This window comes from Falco biarmicus, chromosome 8 (assembly GCF_023638135.1).
Source record: "Falco biarmicus isolate bFalBia1 chromosome 8, bFalBia1.pri, whole genome shotgun sequence".
Classification (NCBI taxonomy): domain Eukaryota; kingdom Metazoa; phylum Chordata; class Aves; order Falconiformes; family Falconidae; genus Falco; species Falco biarmicus.
In genome coordinates, this window is record NC_079295.1 from 62,962,146 (window position 1) to 62,973,966 (window position 11,821).

Consider the following 11,821-nt stretch of genomic DNA (forward strand, 5'->3'; position numbering starts at 1 on the left):
GACACCTCTTTAATTATTAGAAGATATTAAAAACAATATTACAGTATCAGTATGTGAATATAGGACAGATTTAGATGACAGCATTTCACAACTTGGTAAAATACAATCTCCCTAAAAAAAATAAGTTATCAGAATACATCATCATTAAGCCTGGTCACCCAGGTCCCGTTTGCAACTCTGTCGCTGGTTTAAAGTGGGACTTTTAGCAAAACCGTTACATCTGTTTCCCCATTTGTAAGTTGGCAGCTACCAATACTTCTCTTCCTCATACAACTGAGGACACAAAGAATCAAGTTAAGCCCTGGTGCAGAAGCAAATATCCAGTAAAGACAGCTACATCATAGGTTAACTTCTGTTTGTAAAGTGCATGGTATCATCAGCATGTACCAAGAGGAAAAATGGAGTAAAAATGAGCCCTTTGAAAGAGATACAGAGTGAAAGCAGAATGTCTTGCACTAAGGTTATGTATTTAACAGTTTTACATGAAATATTTATATATAAAAACTTTGTTAAGTGCTTTTCTCCAATTTAAAAATCTAAAGAATTCAAAAATAAGGCATTCAATATTTGAAAAAGTACAGATTTACAAAATGTGTATATTCTGTCATGAAAACTCCACACCAACATTATACACTTGGGAAAAAAATACAAACAGGATATATTACAAATTTATGTAGCAATAACTTAGTTCATACCATGCAATAAAAAGTACGTTAATCGAGATACACAAGCTTTTAAGTTTCCTAAACTGGAGGGCTTAATTTTGTTTGCAAATGAGTTTTTATGCAAATTCTTAGAACTGTGGCACTTGAAATTTCTGGTAGCCTTTCTATTGAGAGTTAAATTGTACGTCATGATTATGAGGATGGAGAGTAACAAAGCAGCTGTTACGAATCATTCCAACTTTGTTCAACAATAGCTGAAACTCTTTTCTCATATTCACGTTTGTTCTCCTGATAAAGTTGTGCCGCCTGACTGTTTGCTGGACTGTTTGGATTAGGTTCATCAAGCAGAGACTGCAAAAAGGGGAAAACAAAACATGAGACAAGCCAACACCTTTTAAATCATGGAAAAATCAACTTACAACTTTCAAATACTGTGTTTCAGGAGGCACACATGACTCAGAAGAGCCCAACTGAAAAAAACCAACAGTTAAACTCATGGTTAGGCACCCATAATTACACCACTGAACCTCAAATTATACACTGTGAAGCAGTAGCACTGCATACACTTCGAGGTTCTCAAACCTCACAGGTACACCGTCATTTGTACCAGTTAGCAGTATGATGGTAATTGATTATTTGGCAATTACACTACTATTGTCATTCAGGACTGAAGAGGGGCTTAAGATGCCTCCTACAGAACTTCACTATAGACAAATAAAAACAATCACACAGGAGAAAAGAAAATATGCATTTTTGCTGAGCCACGCCATTTTTACTTATTCCAAGTAAATTAGGTTTTAGCAGTACTGTCTCCCCGAGGACTTCAGTGGGCAAGGCTTCAGGATAAAGGTTAGTGTTTCAAACACTAGGCAAATTTCTACCATCTGATGTCCTGTCTTGACTAAAAAAGAGCTAAAAAGGAACCCAAACCAGTAACTTTTCCTGCAAGAAATACCGAACAGCAGTTTTGTAGCTCAAAATTAGTCATTACATCAGACAACACCTTAGCCTTTATTTGATCAGAAAAATTACTGCTTAGCTCACAAGTATTTGAAGTCCCCTTTGATACAGTTACCTGGTTAGCCCCATCACCGAGCTGTGTATTCTGGAAGAGAGACTAACAACAACAGAATTATTTGCTAAAAGAGATGTGAAGTTACCTGAATTGAAGTTAAAATAGATGAAACATCGTATGTTGGACTCCAGCGATTCTGAAGAATATCTAAACATATGCTACCATCCGCATAAACTGCAAATACAACAGATATTTGGAAACAATCAGATTTATTTTATAGTTTGTTCATTACATACTGTTCAAGGCAGATTTACCATTCCAATTCAGTCTATGCTTAAATTAATGCTTTAGGGAAGAAGACAGCAGTTACGCTTCACAATCTTCCGTCATATGACACCTTGTATTTTGAAGATGTATTACTGGAAGTAACAACACTTAAGAGGAAAAGGAGGAAGGTCTAATGATGATGGCATTAGCACAGGAACTGGTAGACTTGATTCTTGCTCCTCTTGTGTGACTGGCCCCTATGCACACAGTGGAGAGCATGCTCCCAGAGAGCAGCGAGACATTTACTGCGGGAGCAGAATCCACTGCGCCAGCTGGGGATCTCACAGCTATCACACACTCCACAGCAGGAGTTCTTGCCCTCTTTTCACATACTCTATGCTCACTATGAGACACACCAAGACAGGTAAGAAAAAATACTGGAAAGTGTGCTTGAAACACTGCTTCTGTCTGGATACCTACCAGTTGTCTTAATATAGCCTGTGTGAAACAAACTCACCACTCAAACTCCGAAACCCTTGTCTTCAGGCTTGTTTGTACCAATAAACCCCAACAGATTACTAGCAGAGGCACACTGCCCTGCACATTACGTGACATATTGCTACAGAGGGGCTTGGAAAAGCAAAAGGCATGGTTTGTGTTTTCTGCATGCAAGAATAACTGAATAAAACCTATCAAGTGCTGGAGCAGGAACCACAGCACTTTCTCATCACTGAGTTCGGGTCAGCCCTCCTCGCACTTCCCTACGGCTGGTTATTCTCACCTTCTTCCTTGTGCTAGCACAGGCTGGTACAGGGAACCAAATGAAGGCATGGACTTGGCTGAAATCTCATCTGACAGAAATAAATAACATCTGGCTTGATCACTTCCCTGCTCCGATTCACAATGTGGCTGCGCATACACAATTGCTGTTAAATGGAAGAGGGCAGGAATCTGCAACCAGAATTGCCTCTTTAAGCCAACCTAAGTGCAGCTGCTGCTGAAAATGCTCACAGGCTTTGCTACTGAGGCTATCTATCGATTAGAAAGAGACAGATAGCTGCTTCCTAATAGCATCATAATTCTTAATTTTTCATCAAGCAGTTGCTGTCCCAGACATCTACTTAGGAGGCAGCAATGAAGAGAGATTGAGAGCTGTTAAGCATTCTGGAGCTTCACAGAACACATGACCACACCACAGTATTTAATGGGTATTATGCCTAAAACAAAATGATTTACTCACCATTTGGATGGAACATTTTTGATAAAAACCTAACAGTTGGAGGCTTATTTGGGTATTCTTCGGAAAATTCTATTACTAGTTTAAAAGTACCTGTCCAAACAAAAACAAATACAATCAGATTAACTGACAACAAAAGAACACCTCCAGAAATATATACAACATAGGTTAACCTATGTGCTTCGTGATCAGTATTTCTTCTCACCATTGTATAAGCTAACAACACTGAGTCTGGTTTCTTTTCATGTATTTCAAGCGGTAATGGAACTACTACTTAGTGACAGTAATAAACCCAACAGCAACAGCTAGGTAGAAGCTCGGAGACTCACTGTGTACATGGCAAGGACAGCTACATCCAGCACCAATTGTCCCACTGCCCTCCCCCTTTTCTGTGACCCAACACGATGGTTGGTGACTTTAAGGTGTTTCATTAATTTGGCACTGCAGTGCCAGCAAAGAAACACTGGAATTTCATAATCAGCAATCTCAGTCTTTGGAGTTCATGACTGATTCACTGAAAACCTTTATTATGGATCAGTGAATAATTTACTGTAACTCCTCCAACCCAACACAGAGGAAAACCCCATCTGCTGCCAATTACTGCAATAATACTATAATTATTAAACTCATTATTCCTCATATGCCTAAGGGAGGTTCATTACACACTAACTTTCATGTTTATGTACAAATTCGGTATTGCCTCCCCCTCACTGAGTTCTATATTCAGAACAAGTCAAGATTTTTCACCTGTTCTTCATTAGGAGAATGGAGATGAATCAAACATGCCACACAGATGAAACCAGCAAAGCACACTGTCTTGCTGAGCTTAGCTATGGAGATGTGAAAACACATCTGGCACCATTAGACCAACTTCCCCCATTAAAAGCTCTAGCGTATATGTATAAACAAGTCTTGATATAAGCATTGCTTTGTAGCTTTCTAACCAACCACCAACCACTATGACAAGACACTGCGTACATCAATAGACGTATTTTTATAGCCAACAAGACCTTACTCCTTCACTTGCTTGCTTGGTTTGTTCCAAATTATATACAGATAACGTCTATTATTTTTTCAAAACAGAACAATGTTAATACTGGCAAGATTTGTTATAGTGACAGAGAATATAAAAGTTAGCGGCTTACCATCCTCAAAAGGCGTCCCTTCTGGCCTGAAAGGTTTTAAAAATAAACTCCAGTTAAAAACGATCACTACCTACTTCTAAACAAGCACAATACATTTAGATCTTCTTCCTCATCCTCCCCAAGACACAAGCAGAGGCGACAATTTAAATATTTAGGCAAGTATCCAGAGGCAAACTCCGAGAGCTTTGTTGTGCCTAGGACACTTTCCCATAGTCAATCTGCTAGTCAAGATACCTACTTTATCATCATCTCAAATGATACATACACCATTATGCGACTAGATTAGAATTAACGAGCAAATTACTAGCAAGCATACTTCAGTTTTATGAAAGGATACAAAGCCAGCTCCTGTTCTGTAGGACTTCTAATGTTAACTTTCTAGACAGAACCTGTACCTCGTTCCACTGGGAATCAATCCAATCACCGCTAATACATCTGGATTTAATGGCCAAGAACATGCGGCTCTTAGGTTCTTTAGAGAGGAAACCTGTTTTTTCGTAACTCCTACACAGCCTAACCTATTTATTCAGCCATTAAGCAAGCTTTATTCAACAAAAAAGATGAACAAATGTTAATTTTTTCTTTCCTATGCATTCTACATTACCCCTGAAAACACTGCAACAGTACACTTGGTCATGTTTCTAAGTTTGCTGACTTTACGTACACAAAAGAAGAGAATAACTGTAAAAACAAAACCCAGGTTTATTTAGTCCTTTGATACAGGATTTTATAGTCATCACAAATGCTTACCCAAATATAACTGCATTCCATTGCATTATGTTGTTCTCAGATGGTGCACCACTGACACCCACAGGAGGGTCTTCTTGCAATCTAAGAATTACAAACATAGAATGACAAGCCTTACATAATTATACTTGCAGGTGGAAGTATTCAATTTAACAGTAATATCCATATTTTGTAAATATTTTATCACTCTAAATCAGAGAATACACAAAGCATTACACACGTTATCAATACTCCAAAAGACAAACCTACAAGACAACACACACCAAGATTTTCTCATGTATTATACCAACACACTACAATGGCCCAACAGGTTACATTAAGTGTGCAGGGAGCAAAGCATTAAGGGCAAGAATACTTTGAAGCACCATGTACAGCTGAGATTTACGGTACTATGTAGTGAACTATGAAAGAGCAACTGCTGCTGGCTGCCACCAATGAAGACAAGAACAAACTGCAGCCACAAACAGGAGCCAAAAACCAGCCAGTGAGACTTACACAGCACACTTGCTGGGACTAAGCACAAGTGACTGTCAGTGCAGCTTTTCGTGCATTCCCAGATCTGTGTGCATGATGTGGCTAAATTTGGTATAAGCCTATTTTGACTGGCAAGCTGATTGCTTAAAAGGGAACAAGGGGAAAATCTGTATAGTGCTTCTTCTTACCAGTTCAACAAATGTGTTTATCTCTAAAGTAATCATGGAAGCATTTTTAATTCTTTTTAGTTACTTAATCCTTAGACTAGGCAAAGGCACGCTCACTGAAAACCACATAAACTTGGGCCACACAGAAATATGTATCGCAACCGGAGAACAGGATCCAGTTACTTTCCTTCTGCCCATGGTTCTGTACACCAGTGTTTCTGCTGAAGATCACATAAGACCCTGAACAATGGTCAGCAAGCCCTCATCACCTGATGAGCATTTTCCTGATCAAACCTCTTCAGTGGCAGCTCCTACCCACCTCACCTACTTGGCCTCTCGAGTTATGCAAGAATAAAGAACCTGCCCCCAGTGACTGCCCTTGCTTCAAAAGCAATCCCTCAGTGTCAACATGAGGCTTGATCACAGTACGCTTACGAATGAGTCGCTACCAAAAGCCCTGCAGACCAAGGGACAAATTCTAACTGAACATCAGCGTGTACATGGAGGTTTGTTCAGAGCTGACACTGGTATACAGCCAGTAAACTCTCCTGCATTTGCACTGCCCAAGTCTGTGATAAGCCTGCATGCATACGTGGATGCTGAGCAATGGCACTGCCCCACAGAGGCAGCCCAGGAGCAGGGCTTGCTGTTTACAGCTCAGATCCCTTCTGAACTCTGTGTTTACACCCTCGCTCTCCAAGCACACGCAGTTCAGACAGCTTAGTATCAACAGCATAAACCACCTACTATTTTGGTCAGGGAGAACAGGAACATGACAGCCAGGCTGCAGGCCAACAATAATGCCTAAGCATTCAGCCTGACAAGTGCATCTGAGAGATGGCTTTGGTTTTTAGATCAATTTAAAAGCTCATGTGCACCCTACTGTCAAAGGGTCTAACTACAGAAAGGTTGTGGCAAGGACTGGAAATTAGACTGATCCAAAAAATGCCTGGAAGTCTTAAATAGCTTGGGAAAATGCAGCATTTGTACCCCCTTTTTAAGAGGAAAAAAAACCCCAAACAATCTAACCAAAATGAAACAAAAAAAACCCCAAACAAACTAATTTTTTCTATTGGTTTAGTCAAACAAATTCAAGGAGATACAAAATCTGTTGAACTATTCTCTTTGCAATTGCTCTTGACAATCACAGCATGCAAAAGAAGTTTATATTTAACAAAGTGAATCACAGCTCACAGCACACAGTCTGCTGAGGTAGAAGTAACATAAGGCTAAACAAATATATAACAGTGGGAAAGAGAAGAATAAAAACTGACATGAAGAAGTTACGTAAGTTTGGGGGTATCAAAGTTGTTGCATATTTGATACATACATTTGATTACTTTGTGTTTACTTGGTTATACTTTTCCACAGCTTTAAAATCTTTACTCCACCTTAAATTTCAAAATTATTAAACCAGTTATTCTAAGATTATAAAATCATAAAACCCACATCTGGCTGCAGTCTTGAAATATTACTTAGTCCCTCACCCTGAAAAAAAATCACTGGTTCACGTCATCTGTGTAACTGGATACAATAAAAAGGACTGAATATCCTGTTTTGATTTGAACAGCAATCAAGCAACACCCGCTTAGCTAACACCAACACCCGAGTACAAGAGAAGCAGGCTCCACATCTCAAACACACGCAACTGTTTGTAGATCCACAGATCAGCCTCTTACCACTGTAGTTTTACATGCAGTCATGTAAAGCAACTACAATACATGTCAACTGTTTCCTGATGTATTTTCAGGTACTGGTATAACATAGCTACGCTAAAAAAAAGAGATGCTATCAAAGCTGACTCACTTCCAACAACTTATGAGCGACTACAGTCCAGTGAAACAATATGACATATTCTAAAGCTAACAGAAGATCCCCCCACCTTCTTCCACACTCTCTTAAATGCGTCTACATGTTAGACTGGAAATAAATTATTCTAGAGCCTGTGGTTCAGCCATTAATGTTTAAAAGAGCGCAACTAATAACTGCTTCTTTAGCAGTTTGTATTATACAGAAGATGCTTCATGACTGAAAGCTTTAGACAGAATAGCATGTGCATAAAAACATTAAAGGGCGTTTTGTTTATTGCATACAGACAAATTAAGCGTTCTCTAATTCTTTGGGCTTCATTTTTTAACGTCTGTCCCGAATACTCATTTTCGGAGACACCGTCGACCCAACAAGCCTCCAACACACCTACCTACATTCTGCCTGCTCACTTCAGCAGACTGGGCCAAACCCCTTCGGTGTGCCAGAGCTCGGCTGAGGCGGGGGGCGCAGGAAGCAGGGCACAAACAGCCAGCCCCAATCCGCTCCGCACCGCCGGGCACCCCAGGGCAAGGGCACCCCGAGGCACCGGCCCCCAGCCCGGCCTGCCCCGCGACCCGGGCCCTCCCCAGCAGCGGGGGCTGCCCCTGCCTCAAGGCACCGCTTCAACTTCTATCCTCAGACGCCCCCAGCCGTCGGCGCAGGGGCGAGGCGGGCGGCCGGTGCCGCGGCGCCCGGCACAAACAAAGCCGGCCCTGCCCGGCAGGACCCCGGCGCTCACCCCGGCAGCCGCAGGGGCGGCCGCCCCGCAGGGCTCTTCCCTCCCCCGCTGCCCCGAAGCGAAGGGCGAAGCCGCCGGCTCGGAGCGCGCCCCTGCCCGCGGCACCCCCCGGGGGAGGGGGCTCCGGGCCAGCCCCCGTCCCTCAGCACAAAGGGACGCCCCGGGAATCGCCGCCCCCGCCACAGCTGCCCACGGCTGCCCCCTCGCCAGGGCTGGCCCGGCCCGTGCGAGCCCGAGCCGCGGTTCCACAAACTGCCGGGTCAGGCCCGCGGCCGGGCGGCTCTGCCCGGGCAGCCGCCGCGGTGCCTCCTCCGCTGCCAGCCAGCCCGTGTCACGTAGGGGCCCGGTGCCCGCAGGCCCCGTACCGGCGGGGGCCTCGCTCACCTCTTGAAGTCGCGCATCAGCCTGCGCCGCGCCGGAGTGGACATGATCGCCGCGGGGGGGGAAAGAAAAAAAAAAAAAAAAAAAAAAAAAAAAAAGTCCGCGGCCGCGGCGCCGCCACCTCCCTCCGCGCCTGCACAAACAACCCGCAATGGCGTCTCCCTCCGCGGGGGGCGGGCCGCGCCGCTGGGCCGGCCGACGTCGCGGGCGGCAAGGGGGGGACGGGGGGACGGGGGGACGGCCCGGCCCGACCCAGCCCGGCGCGGGGGTGGGCGCCTGCGCGCAGCTCCGCGCCCGCGGAGCCCCCCACCGGTGCCCCGCGTTGCCTCCGCGCTTAAAGGCGTTTTGGGGGAGCCAGCGGGATCGGCCACCGCAGTGCCCGGCTTCGCTGGTCTGTCACCAGAACTGCCTCACCCCCGTGGAAGACAGATTTAATATTTTTTTTAATTACCGTTTGGGGCTTAAAGCAAGCAGATTTTAGCGACGGAGAAGCAGCAAGCTCAGCTTTTAATTTGGAGCTGCTGAAGAACCGTGAACCGGCTCAAGGAGCAGGGCGCCTGCAGCGCGGAGCATCCCAGGCCAGGGGTCCGAGGGCTGGCACGGCCTTGCGGACAAATGAGCACATGGATATTGCCAGAAATCATTTTAGGAAAAACATTCGTACCCACTGGCTTCTGCTCTGCGGGAGGGTAGCGGGGAACCAGGGAAGTGGTTTGGTTTTCTAATGCCATTACTCCAACGGGCTAGAGCAGACCTCTTTGAAGTCATGACCTAATTCTTACATGGCGCCTCAGAACTCAGCCCTGGAGCTTGGGTTTGCCTGGTGACATGTGCCCCCTTGCTTTTCTTTCACATGATTTTAAGGAGGTCAGAACACCCTGAGACTCATAATGAAGGGACAGATATAAACATCTTCATCCTCTGCCCATTTCTTTTGCCTCCGGCTACCCATGTGCTTGACAAGCATCGATCCTGGTTTAATTAGCACAAAGCTCCTAACTGCTTTTTTGCCAAAGTTGGTGCCAAGCACGTGCTGTGGCTGCTCCGCTGACATGGATTATTTTAGAAGTGACTGACCTGAGCACTGCTCGGAATCAATACCCCACACGGGTCAGGATTTTACTCCACAAGGACTTACGCTCTGCACACTTTTTAACCCAATGTCCCATCTCGGTGAAAATACTCAGACACTCAAAGCAAGATACAAGCATAGGAATCCACACAAAGCCTGATGCTGCAAGGGAGTGAGCTTTTCAAAGAGGCTTGGTAATAAGAAACTATCATTCCCCAGCCACTAAAACACTATTCCCTGCACTAGCGCAAAATGGATCCTGCCAAGCAATCCTCTTCTGGATTTTCCTCCTCCCCCCATCACACAGACGTTTTGATTTTACATTCCACTGCTGCTCCTCTAGCTTTATACAGTTTATATTTAGCCCCAGCTAATTTGTAAGGAAGAAAGCAGACCGCAAAAAAACAAGTGCAAGCTTGGACCTGTATAAATAATTAACATCGGTCTAGCACCATTACTTGTTTCACTCTTACCATGTGCTCTGCTGCAATGGCCCCAGCAGAGCAGCAAGAGCATCCACTACCCAAAGGCAGCTCTCCAGCCCCTGAACCCCCGTCACTCCTAACGTACCCCACACTCAGAGCTCCACGCAGGGCAACAGTCATGGCCTGCACAGGGGAACAACAACAAAAAAAAACCCCAAACGAGCTAAATCTGAAATCCTGTCTTGTTTCCACCTGGCTTGGAAACTTTTTCAACACTATCTCAACAGTGACAGTGTTCAGTCTCCTCTAACACCATCAAGAAACGGTGTTATGACGTTACCTAATAAAATGTTTTCTTTTTAATCCTAGCTGCCTGTTACACAGGTGTGGCCAGGAGTCTTATTAATAAATTGAAAGCTTTATTTTTTTTCCTATAAAGAACCAGCTGCGTTTCTGCTCTGTTGATTGTACAGCACATGGAGGTTTTTAAATGAAGTTAACTATATCCCAAGCTGGTTTCAAAAAAACAGCCCCAACTAACAATAGAGAGGCTCTACCCTTGCTAAGGTAGTTTAATAGGTCTCAAATCTGCACTAAATAACCATCATAGCATTATATCTGCTGATAATTATTTCCAGTACTTCCTTGCTCAATGAATTTAAATGCATCACTGCCAGTACTGTTCAATTTCACTACAGGCATTTCAGTTTAAAAGTTTTCAATTTATCATATACTTGTAACCCACCGACTTCCAGAGCCAGGTGGAAACTACAATTTCAGAACTAAACTTTTTCATTGGGTGTCTGGAGAAAGTTTTTTTCTGTGCAACCGTTAAAACTATCCACTGTAACAAGTGCTTCAAAAAATGGGAAAAAATCCTTACAGTGTGCAGTCTAGAGCATGAATGTTTTTCTTCTACCAACTTCTTGAATAGTACTGAAATAGATACAATTTCATATCTATTATATGAATTAAAAAAAATAGATAGTTCCTGATCAGAAAGCTGTTTTGAGTTCCATGTTTCTCCCAACTTTTTTTCCCAAAAAATGATAGTTAATAGGGGATTACATTAAATGAAAATCACATTTTCCAGCATAGTCAATCTATATAAATCTTGAGTAAATATTACATATTTGTGTAGCATTTTGCAAAAATGAAATGTTTCTAAGGTAGATTTGTCCCATCATAAAATGAGAAGCTTGAGAACTAACAGTGAAAGCAAACTACTTGCCTCTCTGTTAAAACAATCCATTCTTCCAATAACTTTTTTTTTCTTTTTCAGGTCAGTCTCTCATTTTGCAGTGGCCTCTGGGAAGAGTTATCTGTACCAACATCAGCCAAGCCCAAGACTCCAAAGTTAGGGAAACCAGTAAGCCAAGTCACCTGTTAGAAACTGGTTTTGTTCTCTTTCATTCCAGTGGCCACTGAGGAGCAACATGAGGAGACTCTGCCATGCCAAGTGCCATGCCATGCCATGCTGTTCTTCAGGAGAGATGATCCTTCTTCCCAAAGCAGCCAGGAACAAAATATCATGGTTAGTATTCTCATACCAAATCCAAAACACAGCACTGTACCAGCTGCTAGGAAGATTAACTCTCCCAGCCAAAACTCTCCCAGACACAAAGGTAACCCAGAAGGTCATGTGGCAAAGAAATGATTGGTTTGCTCATCCTTTACT

At 43.5% G+C, this 11,821-nt stretch overlaps 1 protein-coding gene across 1 annotated transcript; it reads right to left on the bottom strand.

Moving 5' to 3' along the window:
• Positions 1-446: 446 nt before the first annotated feature.
• UBE2B (ubiquitin conjugating enzyme E2 B) lies at positions 447-8,814 on the bottom strand. Its single transcript, XM_056349909.1, has 6 exons — positions 8,650-8,814; positions 5,080-5,160; positions 4,330-4,355; positions 3,188-3,277; positions 1,826-1,914; positions 447-1,016 (listed from the first exon to the last, which is right to left on the bottom strand). Exons 1-6 carry the CDS (start codon positions 8,691-8,693, stop codon positions 888-890), a joined length of 459 nt encoding a protein of 152 aa, XP_056205884.1. The 5' UTR covers positions 8,694-8,814; the 3' UTR covers positions 447-887.
• Positions 8,815-11,821: the final 3,007 nt, after the last annotated feature.